This window comes from Lepidothrix coronata, unplaced genomic scaffold, assembly GCF_001604755.1.
Source record: "Lepidothrix coronata isolate B3197 unplaced genomic scaffold, Lepidothrix_coronata-1.0 Scaffold172, whole genome shotgun sequence".
In the NCBI taxonomy this organism is placed as follows: Eukaryota; Metazoa; Chordata; class Aves; order Passeriformes; family Pipridae; genus Lepidothrix; species Lepidothrix coronata.
Window position 1 is genome coordinate 842,479 of NW_016690352.1, and position 17,274 is coordinate 859,752.

The 17,274-nt window shown below is 37.8% G+C and overlaps 1 protein-coding gene across 14 annotated transcripts in view; it reads left to right on the plus strand.

The window, feature by feature from the left end:
* The window catches only part of LMO7 (LIM domain 7), a 130,020-nt gene that overhangs the window by 29,708 nt on the left and 83,038 nt on the right, over positions 1-17,274 (plus strand). For 4 of the 14 annotated variants that reach the window (XM_017829976.1, XM_017829979.1, XM_017829990.1 and 1 more), the window contains exons 2-3: positions 6,040-6,110; positions 9,534-9,603. In XM_017829976.1, coding sequence (XP_017685465.1) covers positions 6,040-6,110; positions 9,534-9,603 — 141 coding nt within the window. Of the gene's footprint in view, positions 1-6,039; positions 6,111-9,533; positions 9,604-17,274 lie in introns of those variants that run through there. The other 10 variants (XM_017829977.1, XM_017829978.1, XM_017829981.1 and 7 more) reach the window with 4 other exon arrangements.

Here is a 17,274-nt window from a genome sequence, read left to right on the forward strand (position 1 = left end):
GCAAGATATTCACCTCCTTCAGCCTTCTTATTTTTGCTGTGCAGTTAAATTATATGACAGATTTATTCGTAGATATTTTTCTTCTTACTTTCAGCCACCCTAGTTCTTTTCCTCAGTGGAATCATACCTGTCATGGATTTTAGCAATGAGGTGTGAGATTTGAAATTAAGAGCTTTCTTTTGTAGAAATCCAGGCCTCGCTCTTAACTCTCGTGCAGTTGTTGGGTTGGGCAATGTCATCATTTCATTGCTGGAGAGCTGACTGGGAAAGCCTCTGTGGGCACCAGCTTCTTGAGCAGTTGTTGACTGACCTCTCAGGAGTTTGTTGGACTGTGAATCAAATTTTTGATCAGAAGGGAATATAACAACATGGTTCCCACAATGACCTTTGCTGCTTTGGACGTGGCATCCCTGCTGCTACCAGAAGTGAAATGCCAGCAATATTTTCCTATGGATGGAAAATACAAATGCCTACTCTTTCTGTACATCTTCTTAGGACTCAAAATTCAGGGAGACAGATCCTGCTTGCCTCAAAAATGAGCTACTCTTTTCTACTGCTTGACCTTGAGAAATCTAGTCATCACTGTGGTTGGGCTGTTTGCTGCAATGTCAAAGGGTTTCTACCCAAAGTCTGATTTTGCCACTTGTGTTCAAGATTGTGTGCAGCAACTCTGTAAATATGACTCCTACCACCCGCCCTTTGGGAGGGATTTGGATAAAACAAATTACTACAGGAGAAAAATATGGCAATATTAAGGGTTTTTTTAGTTTATGTTTTTTAAAAAAGAGGAAGACCCAGCTGAGAACAGAAAAATGGATGGGAAGTCTGCAAATTCCAGACAGCACAAGCCATTTACTTCAAAGCATAATGGCAGCACTTTCTGGCAGCTACTGTGTATGCCATTCCAAGACAAGTTCATATTCTGCATGGCATTTTAGTGGGACTACAAATAGCCCTGAAGGGGGGCGGCAGGTCTTTCAGTAGCACATCTGAATGCAGAAGAGGGAAGAATCCTTACTGCCTTTTTTATTTCCCTTTTTTTTTTTTTTTGAATGTTGCTCTTCTGTTGTGATAGACACAAAAGATAAAATCTGTCAAGCTGAGGTATGGCATGTTTCTGAAAACAGTTTATAAAATGCAGTAGACTTAAAGTACTGTATAAAAACGTGTTATGAACCTATTTCCAAGCCTGGCCAAACCGTTCAGATGCCAGCACACTGGGAGTTGCCTGCATTGCTTGCTTGTTGGCTGGGGTGTAGCCTATATATCTCCTTGTGCATCTACAGTAGCAGTACTGATCTGGAGTGATACATTGGATGAAGGTGGTTAGAGCTAAACAAGTACTGTAATTGGAGATATGTAATGCTGGGATTATGTAAGGATGGAGCTATTTGCCATGTAGTCTGATCCAGATTTTTGGGAGTGGGTAGGGGGAAGAAAGGCCATTGGGAAGGTGGTAATTCAGACACAAATGTGAGGTGATCTGCTGAGTCAGGCACTGTGACAGAAATTGGCAGGGCATAGCCAGAACTCTGTATTGGGGATGGCACCATTGTGTCACATTTGTATCATTGTCCCAGTTCCCTAGAGAACACAAGCAGTCCTCTCTGCTGCATGATAAACTTGGCTTTTCTTGCTGCAGGCTGTGCTGGGCACCTGAAGTTGATAAATCAGTGTAGTATCCTTGAGTTTGCTGTCTGATTAACTGCTTGCCCTATGAGATCCTGGCATAAGCCTGCCTTCAGGTAGTCACTATCACGCGTGGTTCAGTATCTTTCTGGAACCTTCCATCCATAACCTACGACTCTGTATCAGGGAATGGTATGCTTCACGCTGATGCAGGTAGCATTTCTCTCAAATTGTGCAGGGTCCTTGCATGGCTTGAGATGGTGTAGTCTACATGGAGTGGGGGCAGAGGAGCTCTTAATGAGGTTGAGAGAGTAGGCTGGAGGGGTGAGTACCTGTACCAAGGTATCGTTCAGATTATAGGTTGGGCATGATACAGTGCTGCCTCCTTGTTTCTGAGCAGCTAACATGTTTGTGATGGAGAACTGGTCAGCCAGCATGCCTGTATATGTGGTATGATTCTTGCATTGGATGAGGAGAGTCTAGCTTTGGTGTTTCCGTCACTGCAATGTTAAACTGAGAAACCTGCCGGGCCCTTGCACTTGGAGTTCCGTGTAATGGTAAACATCAACTGACCTGTGGTAGAGCTGTCCTTTTGCTAAAAGCCGTATAAACCAGTGTAAACCATGGAAGCAGCTTGACATGAACTTCCTTAGTATTTTTTTGTTAAAATTGAAAGTTCTTTCAACTTTGGATAGCTTTTAAGGCAAAAAAGGCCCATTTTATGATTAGCTATATTCGGCCTCTAGCACAACAAACCAAAGAAACATACTCAGTGTTAATTTTTGTACTGACGCATATAATCATCTATATTCTTCTGTGCTTTGTGCTCTTTGTTCAGTCCGCGATGATTTTGATGTCATGCCATCCTCAGGATGGTTGATCTTTGGTTATTTCTTCTTGATTTGTCTCCTCCTACAGGAATCACAGCAAACCTGAAAATAAGCTAGCCCTCTGTATGTGTAAGCATTTTCAAAATGTCTACATTTAAAGACTTGATTTGCATACTGTTTGAAGTAAATTCATTGGACCTGGCAATTGTGAGTTACTGAGGTATTAGGGGACGCTGTCTTTCAAAAACAAAATCGAACTGTTATATAGCAGCAATTAAATGTGATTTTATGATGCAGTCTTTAATTATGTCATTGCTCTCTTCATATAAAAAAGCAGTGTAAGAAGAATAATACATTCAGCTAAATGAAGGAGAGAAAATAGACATAATTTGGAAAGAGATGTTATTCAAACATGGCTAAAATCACTTTTGCAAGATATTTTCTCTATTATTTGGTGGCTCACGTGACCTAAGAGGTTGAAAAATTGTCCAAAATCAATTATGCTTACATAATAGTACCACACCCCGTATAACCAGTTTTAATGAATAAACAGTGACTCAAAAATCGTAGACATAGTTTGAAGATGTAATATCTTAGGGTGGGATTCACTTTATCTTACTCAGGATCTTAAAAGTCAGGGAACTCTGAGCCAGTTCATGTATTTCCTTTTTTTTAATGATATCTATTTCCTCTACAGGCTGTAATAGCTACAGCTGAGCTTGATGCCCTGCGCTGGGTATGAGGCAGGTCCAACCTGAGAAAAGTTCTCAGTCTCTATACAAAAGCAGGTTTTAAAATGGAGTGCTTATTTTTGTGGCACCAACAAATTCAACATGTTGTGCAATTTGGAAGATGTTTTGGTTTCGAGCACCAGTGTTAAATTGTTCTTTGAGAATATCTTTTAATTACTTAATTATTAGTTAGCCTTTGAAAGTCAATATTAATGAAACCTAACTTGGCAGTACCGACGCTTTTATTTTAATATCAACAAACCACATAGTCGTCAAAATGTGTGGGTCGCAAGATTGGTCTGACAGCTCCATTCTGTATATCAAATCAGTGTTGATTGCTGCAGTGGCTGCACAAATAATTTAGTCAAAATATTTCCAGTGTAGCATCTTCTAATGTAATTTTAAGAGGTCTGCAAGTCTATTAGAGGCATTTACAACCTTGTACTCCAATTGTTGTTCAAGGATGGCTTCTAGTTACCTGAGGTCACGTGCCTGAAGACTTTGTGGTAGTCAAATGTTCCACATGCTATTTTGGAGACTGAGGTATTGGGTTTTTCCTGTGGAAAAGATGACGAGATGCCCCATGAAGACATAATTATGCACTGCAGCATGGCACTCTCACGTTCTTCTGGAGGGGCTATGCTGAAGTTCAACTTGTCTTCAGTGGCACATGCTCCTTGACTTCTCAGGAATAATTTTTGAGGACTATAGGCCTTAGCTACGTGCTGCAGTTCCAGGACATTTTGGGTTTTTTTTAAAGGAATTTCAGCTTGAAGATTGTTTGTGGATATAGAAGACATTGCAGGTTTGGGATGGGCTGAACTCTAGTTGAAGGAAACACCTTGTCATTTATTGCATGAATGACTTACCAGCAAACTCCCTATTAACCCAAACATTTGAACTGTGTAGTCCTGTAGATGTCAGTGGCAGCTCCAAAATGAGAACAACTTCTGGACTCTGAGAGTTGATTGGAGTTTGAAATGTAACCATAAAGCTAGACCCCACTCCTGCAGCCTTTATATACGGTACATTTCTGCTGTATGTCATGCAAACATAAAATTTCTAACTTGCGGAATGAGGGGCGTAATTTATAACCCATATTTCCTATTACCTAGGAAACATAAATATTTGTATTGAAACTTTCAGTGCTGTTTTGTTACATTGGCTAGTTTCCTCAAAAATATTATCACTGAATATACAAAATTGGAAGCAAAATTATTATATTTGAGATAAGGGTAACTTTCAGATTCTGTGTTTTTTAAGTGATTATTGAAAATATTGCTATAATACAGCCTCTACTTTTCTGTAAGAACAGACTGTTGTTATAGGAATATTTTATAAAATGGAGTTCTCCCAGGGGAATCACAATCATCCTTTGTTGTTGAAAATTGCCGTGTGGTTTGTTTTTTTTTTTCCCCTGAATTTTGGAATTTTTCTTACCTTGAGTTGGTGTGCCATCATTCATCCTCTGTCATTATTTATTAAATCCTAGAAAAAAAATCTTAAACCCAAAAGAAAATTTTGGTAACATCTAATTTTGTCCTCAGTAGGGAGGTTGAACTTGCAGCATTTGAATGAAAAAAACCCCTATGTTAAAACTAATTACTTAAATTGTAGGATTTCTGGTGTTTGTATACCCTTCTTTTACTATTTAGAAAAAAATAATAGGGTGATAATGTAACAGATCATAAAAGAGCTACATCCTCTCCTTTGCTCTTTTTACCAAGTACAGCTCACTTGTTTCACTACTAATTTCCTTAATTACTGTGGTAACCAGTAGCTTTGCTCTGGATGCACGCAGGTTCCACAGCATGTTTAATTGTGTGCCTGTGGGCCTGCACAGTATTGAGGACGGTCAGGGTTAGGGTTCATAAGGGAGGCTCATAATTAGCTGGTGACTGAACCTGGTGACCTCTAAGCTCAAATAAATACCCTTCCTAGTGTTTCATTTCTGTAGTCAACTGGGATAAAACCTCTCTTTTGGACTGTTTGCAGAATATTGTCTCTTTTTCTGAGCATCTTTTTCTTATTAATCCTGAACATTTGAAAGAAATCTGCCAAATTTGATTTCTTCAAGGAATGTAGGCAGAGGGAAGATCTAGTATTGACTTCAAGTGAGTATAGACTTGAGCAAGCGCTATGTTGATGCTTTTGTTTGAGAGTTAATTATTTGTTTTAAAAAACTTTGCTGAAAACATGTAGGCAATGCTTTGCTTTTGGCATTGAATATCTTAAGTCTTTTATAAGATATTGTTTACTGCTTTTTCACTCTTAATATAAAAAGTAGTCTCATTAATACAGTCCTACCACTTGCCAAGCAATGAGAATTGATGTGCACGTGGTAATGCAGACTTGATGGAGTGGTTCTTTAGTCACACTGCCTTAGGTGCAAGTGGCATGAAAAAAACCCCCTATTAAAATACTTTGTGCCAGATATCATGAGTATACACGCTGTAACATGAAGCAGGAGATAAAAGACTTTGTCTTTCTTTTGCACTTCTGTTTGAAATTTGTTTTATGCTTTTCAGTGTAACTGGTACTGCTTTAGAAAATAAGTATTCCCACAGAATGTAGCTGAAGATTGACTTATGCTAGAGGAAACTACTTTAAGATGTTGAATATTACTTCTTTTGAGGCATAAAGAACTTTTAAATACTTATTTCTTTAGAAATTAATATAAGGAAATAATAGTATGAACTAAGTGCTGAATCAGTGATTGTTGGTTTATTGTTTTATTTTGTTTGGGTTATTTTTTTTCTGTTCTGGGTTTTTTTAGTACTCCTTAGATGCTCTTGCTAGTCCTAATTTTGTGCACGTGTCCAATTAACTCTCAATTCTTTCTCTTATAGGCAGTTACTGGGAAAAGCTTTGGAACCAAAGACTTTCGAGCAGCTCTAGAAAATGGAGTCCTGTTGTGTGAGTGAGTATTGACTTGCCTATATAAAAATCCTTCAGGTTAACATCAGCTGGCCTCTTTCCTTCCCGGCCTCTGAAATTTTTTTTGAAGTACCAAAAGTATTTTGTATTAAGTAATTTTTAACTTTTTGTAATACCTGTTGTTTGTCATGGGAAGTAAAAACAGATTTTGGAGATTCTCTTTCTAGATCTACAAATGTCCCACACACTTGTTTGTGTGATACTGCGAGGATCATGCTGATCCTCTGGCTAGTTGATTGATTTTTTTGGGTATAACATCTGTGATATCACTGGGCTTTCTCTTCAACTTGTGCAAGGTGGTGTGGCCATGGCTGGGATCAAAGCACTTGGTTACCCCTATACTTACTGTTGCTGAGGTTTGGTTTTCTGTCCTCCATCCCCAGCCTCTGAGTGTTGGTTCTGTAAATGTTGAAAGCTACCTATGCCTAGCAGAAAACTTTACATTAAGTTTTCTTTTTAAAAATACTACACTTCAGAAGTGAACTTCACAAAATTGTAAATTAAAGATAACAGTCAGGCATTTGATTTCATGTGCTTATCATTTATTGCTTTCATGGTTGCATCCAGCTATCTCAATAATATTGAATCTGTTGAATGTAATTTGGTCTCCTTTATAAAAATATACTTTAACCTCCCCCCCCCCCGAAATTCTATAGGGTGATAAAAATAAACAGACTGGATCTCCAGCATAATGTAGAAATATGTTGTCATATATGTGCACATGCAGTCCAGATTTCAGTACTTTTTGGACTTACTGTTTTAAACAGCAAACTCTGACCTCAGCTCGTTTTGGAGTACTTTCTGTAAGAAGCTTCCTTGTGTTTATATATTGTAGGCTTGGCAGTAATGGGACTTGTCTGGTTTCGTTGCTAGACTGAGTCAGAGGTGTAAAATGTCCACTCGTCAGGTCTCATCCACATATCTGTAATTGGTTTTGTACTTACTGGAATAAGTTTCCAGGACTGGAAGTGGTGCTAATCCCTTAGTATTTTAAGGAACAGCAGGTGTAAATGTCATTAGAACACCAGTGCAAGAGAAATCTCATTAGAGAACTACCTGGGATGCAAGAAAAAAAAAAAACCACAAATCTCAGAGCCACTCTAAAATCAGTTCAGCCAATCTAATGTTCAGAAAATATTTACAAAGGTTCAGTTCTCTGAGCTCTTTTTTCCTATATATAATTTTTTCCTTCTGTGAATGTTACTGTGTTTTCTGCTCCTGCCTTTATTTTTCTTTGGGCCCTTTGCCCATCCTGGCACATCTTGCAAGTTGCTTCTGAAGTTATCTTGTGATACGGAGAGTTGATTAATTTTCAATAATATTGTAGAGGTGGATGCTGTATTTTCGTTACTTACATAATTAAACATTAATGAGTGTGACTGTGGTAATAAAAATAGTTAATCCTTTTAATAAGAAGGTATTTCTTCAGGTATGTGTTTAGTGGGATTTGTATATTGTATTCAGATGTAACTTTAAAATAGTGTGTTTATGAAGTTAACTGATACATCCTAATCCTTTGATATCTTCATTGTTGACACTTATTTGGCAAAAGAATGTGAGCCTCCTAGTGCCAAATGCAAATCGGTTAAATTTATCTGTAATTAATAGTAAAGCAAGAAAAACATCCTGCAATTTCTTTGACCGAGCAGCTTGCCTTAGGAGGCACACAACTTTCTTTATAGCAAGATGCCTCATTATGATTCTGCTAAATAATATAGTTATTCTTCTGTTAAATTCTCCTGATAATTTTAAATTTGACATACTTGAAGTACAAAGAAGAGTGATTTTCATAGAAATTCTGTGGAAACAGAAAAGAGCAGATGGCAAAAGTTTTCAAATGTCCAATTTTCACTAAAGATAATATAGTGCAAGATCTTAAGTAGTTGAGACAAACTAGGAATTATGTTGCCCATTTCCTTGGTTCACCTTTAGTGTCCATGGATATACTATCTCTGGAGATTGTATGTTTGACTTAAACTATAACAGATAAGACCTACACTTGCACTACATATCCCTATAGCAGTTCAGTTGGTTTGTTTGGCCTAATCAATGACCAAGTGCACATGTTGACAAAATAAAGCCTTTTACATTTTACTAGATCTCATGTGCATATATTAGAGAAAAAAATTCACTAAAGTTTTTCTGATCATATGCTACTTAATGTTCTTCAGTAAAATAAATAAAAATTATGCATTTGGAAGATAAAAAGATAAAAAAGGGAAGGAACTCAAACTTTTTTTTTAATTCCATCCCAACAGATCACTTTTTTTTTTTTTTGAAAAGTCATCAAGTGTATTTTGATTAATAAGTAACTTGGTGTGATTGAAAAGTCTCAGGACCTGCAGACTGTTTTTTTTCTTTAGGCACATAAGAAATGTATCCTCCACGTCAATGTCTAGGGGTAAACTGTTCTTTGTGTTATTTTCCAATTACCTTGGCTGCTTGAGATGAAAAATACTTTTTCCCCACATGAAGTTTTAAACTCCAGGTCTTGTCTCTGCGTTGCTGTGTGTGATCACAAAACCTTGCTGATGCTTTGTGTTGGGTAAAGGGTCTAGCCAGGCAAGCAGGGACAAGAGGGAGCAAGTCAAAAATCCTCAAAGGCAGATGAAGTCTGCAGAGTGTCCTGAGGTCTCCGTTCTCTACTGACCCTGTAGTCTCTTAGTTTGGTGAATCACAATACTTCCCTATCTCTGTCACTGAAAACCTGGATATAAAGGTGCAAGGAATCCTGTGGCTCATCCTCACTGCAGGACAAGGTATGAATTTGGGCTTGTGTATTCAACACTGGTGTGTTAGTCTGTCCTATCTTCTCATTTTAATTACGAATTTTATATAACAAGTGATATCAGCTGCAATTGCCTCTGACTGAGACTGAAAATTACTTGTGCATGTAAATTATATGTGCCAAAAATGATTGTTGCACACAGCATACTGGACTTGGTAACATGAAAACTGAGTTTATTTCTTCCTCTCACGGGAATATTAGTGCTTTCACATTGAACTCTGAGAAGCAACATTCTGATACATTTTTGACATCTGCGTCAGAACCTTTATGTGAAGAAAATCTTTAAATAGGAAATTTGAGTCTGATTAACATCACCACCCATGTAGTAGAAACACAGATCTGTTTCTGCCTACGCCTACCCAGGCATCTACTTTTCTTCTTTCTCAGTTTGCCATTCTGAGAAATCACTTTGTGTGTGCGTATGCAACTTGTCTCATTTTTCCTTCTAAAGTCTGTTGCTTGTCACTTCTTGGGAGTGTTAATAGGTTCAGATCTAATTCATTCAAGTCATGTTAAGTTAGGACCATATGCAAAGTATTTCTTACTAAGCATTGATGCTCATGCATCATCAAGTACAGTTGATTATGTAACATAAAATCATTACTTTTTTTTTTTTAGTTTGATTAACAAGATCAAACCTGGCATCATTAAGAAGATCAATCGTCTGTCAACTCCAATTGCTGGCTTGGTAAGTAATGACATCAAATCTAATATCTGGGGTATGACACCAAATCCTCTTTGTTTTTTAAGGAGCACCCTTGCTTACTGTTCTTACGTAAGAGAGAGAGGTTTTTTTACATAAGATTTTTATCTTGAGATAAAAACCTACGAAGTTTTCAAAATTAGTTCCATTTTCATTTTTTTGTTTAAAATTGTACCATTCATACGTTGTCTTAAATCACAAAGGTTGCCTCATCTGTGATTCAGATCTGTAAATTCAATCATCCTGTCACTGTGTGAAGCTTCATCAGCCCCAGATGTATCAAGCACTGGCTTCTGTGCACGAACCTCTGTGGCATTATTTGTCTCTATTTAAAGGCCACCATCCTATCTTATATTCACAAGCCATCAGATGTCCCTTTCTTAGGGAGTGGGCAGAATAGGAAATGTTCTGTGTAGTTAGAGTATTTTTAGAACCCGTTTCACTCCACCCACAGCAAAGCTTCAGTTGCATTAAAATAACTCTGATGCAAAGATCTCTCTTCAGGCTTCAGTTGAGGTATTTGCCAATGTTTTGGCTGTAAATCACATTTTTGGGGGGAGGGGGCAAGACGTGTATAGTAATTTTCACAGGAAGTTTAAAAGATTTTTCTCTTTGCTGTTTAGAAAATTTGCTACCCAGGGACTGTAGGATAAGTTTTGTAGCCATTTAGCATCAGAAACCCTTTCATGGGCAGGCAAGTTCTTTCTTCATAATTTTTTTCACTATGAAAACCTTGTTGGATATTCATATCACTAGGGTCTAGACTATTTAGTCCTGTCACAAGAACAATTGGTCCCATATTAAAAGATCTGAGGTGAACAGGGACATATGCTTGATTCCTGTAACAAATTGAAGATCCCACCTTATGAACATGCAATCTCAACGTTATCTGATTTCTTAGTAGGAGTAGAATGCAAAGCTTCTCTAGCTACTTTTATTTATATGTTTTAGTGGGATGAGCCAACAAAACATTGGCTTTTGCTGGTCAGCCATGTAGCTCATTGGAGAATAAGTGTAGTTAACTTGGCTGGAGGTTATAAGCTTGGACTAAATTGCCATATATTAATTGCACAAGCTGAGAATGTGCATTTCCACATCAAATGAATGTAGACAGTATTAGTTGCCTTTGTCCTAGAAAAAGCTCAGGTATTAGGCTTGCAAATAAGACTGCTGCACATTCTTTTCTTTTGAGGCATACAAAAAAGAATTCAAATGAAACCAAAATAATTCTGTGGAGGACACCACGGTTATTTGATCAGCAGTTTGATTGCCTAAATGGCTTCTGAAGTAGTCATTAGATTCAAACCACAAAACCATAGGCTAGATTTTATTTTTGTGGTGATTTAAGTGTTGTCTTCAATCATAACTGTAAGAACTCTTGGTTTTATATGCATGGTTTTTTGTTTATTTCTAGATGCAAAAAAGTGGAGTATTCATTTGGTGTGTAGTTTATATCTTACTTGTAGTGTATTATTGTTTCAAGTTGTTTCTAGTTACTACAAGTCTTCAAAAATAAAGCAAAGGGGAGGAAAGGTGAATGATTCTTGTAAATCAAGATCACCCAGTGTTATTGTTGAAATACGACTTAAACCTAGTAATTGAGAGAGCTGATGTTTTGTGTTTACCTGTAGAAAAGGTTTTACATAAATATTTCAGTGTCAGGAGATGATGATTATGAGGGCCATATTGGAGTGGGTTCAGAAGACGGTGCTTATGGTGACAGTAGTGGGAGTCTGGTTTTCCAGACTTGAGAGAGACCTACTCAGTTATACCAGCTTTGAAGAGTCCAGCTTTCATACTGGCATATAAAACTCAAACTAAAAAATACGGGAGTTTTCACTTAAAAAAGCAGATATTGATACCTGACAGGCTCAGGATACTGTGGTTAACGAACCATAGGATTTAGAGATGGGAAGAGCTTGCTAGGGAGGCTGTAGGCTTGCTTCTTATGTTCTGGAAATATTTTCATTGCTTGTAGGTTGCTTCTCCTGCAAATCTGCCTTTTTTTTTTTTTTTTTTTTTAAATCCAGTTGGAAACTTTAACATCAAGAGACAGCAGGGTTTTTTTTGTAAAGAGATGCTGCAACTTTTATTTTGGGTCCTGGAAATACTGTAATCTGAATGTCTTCTGATCATGTTCTTTTTACAGCTTCTTCATGGTCCTCTAGACTCATGTCCTGAAGTCCATTTCCAAAATATTTTACGCATTAATCACTGGGCAATTAGCATCCGTTTCTCTCTTGACTTTCCTGATTAAAAGGAAACAGACCCCCTGTGTTCTTGACAGTTTTGTGGCAGTCTGATTATCAGAAGGAAACAAATGCTTTGAAAGACATCTTGTTTCTCTTCCCCCTTCTCCCCCTCATTCCCTTTTGTTTTTCTTTCCCAGGAATTTCTTCAGATTTGGTTTTGTTCCCTATGGAGTTAATATATTTTACTTCCATATAAGTATGTCATTTAAGCATTGTGTACACTTCAACTGCCTGACAGGTTTTTTTCAGCAGTACAGAAATACAGTATTGAATAGATGTCTTTGGTTGAATCTCCAGAAGGATTTCATTATATTTTTTATTTGATTTCATGGTTATTTTGAAAACAAATTGTCTGAGTTAAATAGTAAGTGAAAGCCTATAGGAATAATGAAACATTCAGTTTTGTATGGAATATTGTGTGCTATACTTTTTTTTTTTATTAAGTTAGGATGAGGTGCTGCTTTTAATGACAGAAATGCATTATTGATTTTTTTATGTCATATTTACTTTTATGATACCTTACTTATCATAAAATCCAATAGGGGCTTTATGTTAGCAGAATTGCCTCAATTCCAAGCACATTTTAGAAAACTGAAAGTCTTAGCTTTTGTCTCTAGTTTGATTATACTGCTGCCTAGTGATTTTTCATGTGTGATTTGCAGTGGTTCAGATATAATTATGATGGAATGGAAAAATAAATACATGTGTTTTGATGATTAAATATTCAAATGAAACTTGGCATTCAGTTAACAAAAAATGTTTAGTTGGTACCAGAAAAGTTTAAAAAATTGATTAAACTTCTCCCCCAGTTTTTTGGTATGGCGTGGGAAATCTGGGCTGTAGCTTGTGTGCGAGGGTTTGTAAGAACGCTTTGGGAAGGAGAGTTGGATCTAGGCACAACTTCATACCCAGCTAGCAACTTGTCCCTTCTGAGGCACGTGCCTTGCGTGGTTTGGGTGAGATCTAGCCATCATCTTAGTTGTGTTTGCCTATTCATTTTTGTTCCAGTTTGGAAGACTGAACTGCTGGGGGTAAGGCAAGTCCCAGAGCAGTTGCAGGGAAGCAGTAGTCAAAGGTGGGTGACTGAGGAAATGTCCATGCATCTCTTATGGTGGTTTCCTGGACAGTGAGGGGTGCCAACTGCAGGGTGCAAAGGAGTAACTCTAGCAATAGTTGTAGAAAGTTGCCACTTGCAGCAGGTTGATTCTTAACAGCATATGGCAGATTTTGGAGACAATGATGTTCCCATAGATGTCCTGAACGGATTTAATTGGGAGGTTGCTGTTGGGGGTCATTTTTTAAAAATGCCATGTAAAACCTTTGCACTACAGTAGTTGCTGGAAAATTAAAATTTAGTTTCTGATTATGTTTCAAACTGTGTAAAGAGCAATACATATATTTTCCCTAGTACAGCAGAGAGACAAGCAAAGTTGTACAGAGTAGCAGTTCCTCAAGCCCTCAGGCATTTCTAGGGGATATGGGAAGGGTAATAGAAAGGTCAGAGGACTGTGGAAACTGAGATTTCATTATGAATGGTAGAGAAAGTGCTATCTGCACTTACTTACTTAAAAATCCACTTTTCCTGGTCCATACATGTGTGAAACAGATATTCTTAAAGAAAATTACTCTAATTGATAAATCTTTCTATGTTCAGATCCTGCAAAATGATTTTGCTTAGAGTTCTTGGGGAGTAGGAGTGGTGGGAATAAAATGAATGCTTAACAAAAGCAAACACAAAGGAAAAATGTTTTCTCAAAATATACTGAGTTTTCAGTTTGACTTCCAGCATGTGAGATGGTTTGTATACAATCATACGAGGAGGAGGACTTCGTGGTTTGACAACATACTTTCCAACAAGGTTCTGCTGAGCATTTTCAGAGGTGCATCTCTGGCAGCAGCGCCATTGTTCCCCAGAAGCCTCCTGTTTCGAACTCAGTTGGCTGAACACAAAGAATCATAAACTAGAATGAAAGTCACAAGACATTATGAGACAGTGAGAAGATGAATGAGTTATGTATAGTTTATGCAAGCTCAACATATCTGTCAGAATAACACATTGCTCATTACTCGTGAGGAATAAGTGTACGCTCTTCAGCATGGCAGTTCTAGTTAAAGTACATTTCCAACTGAGACCAGGTGGTGAAGGAAAGTCAGAGTAAGAGTCAGTATGTCTTTTGGAGAGGGGTAGCAAGTGGAAATCTTGCTGCCTTGCAATATACCAATTTGGTCTTCTAAGACCATCTATCTTTGCTTGCAGCTCCTGTGAGTAAGGTGGAAGTACTATGCTTTGCACTGTGGTTGCACTCCTCACATCAGAGACATGAGGGCTGTGATCATAAGACAGGGCAGAATAGAAAGCTGTTGGGTTTTCAGAATTGTAAATGAAATGTTATTAGCACTTTTGTTTCAAGTTGGTCCATGATTTTAAACAAGTCGGTGTTGCCAATTCGGACTGTCTCAGTGTGAGTGCTGGATGAATATCAGCACAAAATTTTATCTTCATAAAGTTCTTCAGCTTTGGCAGAAGGTTTTTTTTGTGAATTTTTGTTTCCCTTTCGCACAAGAGAATAATATTGCACATCTCTAGGCAGTCCCAGGTTTGAACATGTTTATCTGAAATACTGTAGTGTGGGATTTTTTTTTCTAGTGGGGAGTTAGGGTTCCTTTAGGGTGAAGAGTGTCTTGATGGTTTTCCATGCATGTTTTATCAAGCATTTATTTTCCTGGTTCAACAGGAAACTTATCCTTCTGACAACTGCTACTCAAACATCATTGCTTCTCTCTAATGCAATGTGATATAACACCACGGCATCCTATAATGTGCTTATTTAATGTATCAGAAAGTATTAATACCACTTGTACTAAGAAAACAGCTTTCAACACTGTTACTTAGATCAGTGGCTTGTACCTTCTGAACAAGGGAAGTAGGGAATGATAAAGGTAAGAGGAGAGACAGATGAAAGAACGTTATACTAAATTGAAAGAGGAGATAAAGAAAGGGGTGGAGAACATTAAAAAAATAAAAGTTTCTGTGCCTTTGTGCCTAACACTTTGCAAACCGTGGAACCACCCTGGTACTTCCTTATCTCTTGTCATCAGGGAGAGCTGGCCAAAATTTTCTTTTCTGTGGGAAAATGTTCTTGACAGGGTGGTGGTGGTTTTTTTTTTTTTTTTTTTCTCCATTTCTTTTTTTTTTTCTTGTGTTGCAGGAGAATGGTATGCAGATGATATTTTGACTTTATTATAGGATGCTTTCAAAACAATTTTTTCCATAAAGTCCACACTTGCATAGCTTACTTCAGTTGTATGTTTTATTTAGGACTTAGATACAAAGTTCCTTCTCTGGAGTACTTAGAATCAAATTGATTGTGTTTTCCACTTAAATTTTAAAAATCTGATGGTATATGAGATGCTTTAATTTGATTTAAAATTAATTCCCTTTTTTTCAAAGCACCTCTATTTCCAAAGTTCATTCCTTTATGCTGAATATCCTCACTATTTTCTATTGCTCTTCACCTCCTTATCTTTAATATAGCATTTATATTGGTCCATGCTTTCTGTCTTCTTGCATTATATATATACTTAAAATAATTGTTTTCTAATCTTAAACTCCTGCTCTGTGAATTTGACTAATATGGGCTACATTAGTAACATTAATAGTAGCTTGTCTGGTATGAGAAATTGAGTATAAGAGAACTTCTCCTCCTTTCCGTTCCTCATGAAAAATGAGGAATGGCAAATACACAAATACATGGACTAAGTTACATAAAAGCTGCTGGTGTTTGTTTTGCTTCACTACCAAACACCAAAAAATGTGGACTTAAACCTTCTGGTTGTGCAGCAACTAACAGTGTCCAAAAAGGCTCATAAGAAATAGCCTCATAAATTTTGGTCACGATCAAACTAATGAGCTGATAAGCATTTGATGTGCTCTGTTTGTTTGTCCAACTTTTTTTTTTTTTTTTTTGTTGGCAGTGATGAGGGAGTAATACTGAATGATGTGGAGCGCTGCTATTTCTTCTGAAAGTTTGTCACCTTTTTGGAGAGTAACAGAACACATAACAGCTCATGCAGTGGCTGTGGGCTCTGCCTTGAGTCCTGCCTCCATTGCCCTCTCCTGTGGCTGACCTGGGTCATGGGATTTTGATTTGTCAGTGGCCTGTACATTCAGAAGTACAGTGTGAGTGCATATGCAGCCCCGCTGCTAAGAGTGAAGCTGCATTTCATTTTCACCTGGAAGCTGATTAGTCTGGTATTGCCTTTCATAAGGCAAGGCACAAGATGATATATGTATTTTTCTGAAAAGTTGGTAATTTCAACGTGTAAACAAAAATACAGAAGCATCATTGCCTGTTTTCTGGATGAGTACGCTGAGCAAGTTTTTGAGTATTTCAGAAAGACAAGTATTACTTGGCATAATCCTTACTTACATGAGGGGAAATTCTTGTTTTGCAAGAGCAGTTGGTGTTTCTCATGACTGAACTTCAGTATGCCTAAAACTAAGAGGAAGAGGGAGAAAGTGAAAGGGGATATGGTCTGACCAAACTCCTGCCTTGCATCAAACATGCTTTCCTTTGTAAGACAGTCTATATGTTTAATGCAGGCTCAGGAGCACTTTGGATGCCAGAAATGAGGCCAGGTTCCTTTTTTATAGTAGTAGTTCTTGTTCAATATCCTTCTAATGCTACAGGTAACAAAACTTCTCAAGACTGTTATTTTTTCTTTTTCTTATGGATACAAGCGATTTGCAGGAAAAGGGAAACATTGTACTCATTTTTGAAAAGGGTAGAAAGGAGGACCCTGGGAACTTTCAATCTGTCGGTCTCATCTCTGTGCCTGGGAAGATCATGGAACAGATCCTCCTGGAAGCTCTGCTAAGACACACGGAGGACAGGGAGGTGACGCAGGACAGCTGGCACAGCTTCACCAAGGGCAAGTCCTGCCTGACCAACCTATTGGCCTTCTGTGATGGAGTGACCACATCAGTGGACAAGGGAAGGGCTACAAATGTCATTTATCTGGACTTCCGTTTACTTCTCTAAAGCCTTTGACATGGTCCCCCACAACATCCTTCTCTCTTAATTGAGAGAGATGCATTTCATGAGTGGACTATTTGATGGATAAGGAATTGGTTGGATAGTTGCACAGAGAGTGTAGTGGTCAGTAGCTCATGTCCAGATGGGGATTGGTGACAGGTAATGTCCCTTAGAGGTTCTTATTTGGACCAGAACTGTTTAATGTCTTCATCAGTGACACAGACAAAGGGATCAAGTGCAACCTCAGCAAGTTTGCAGATGACATGAAGCTGAGTGTTGCAGTTGACACACCTGAGGGACAGGATGCCATCCAGAGGGACCTGGACAAGCTTGAGAAGTGGACCCATGGGAACCTCATGAGTTTTAAT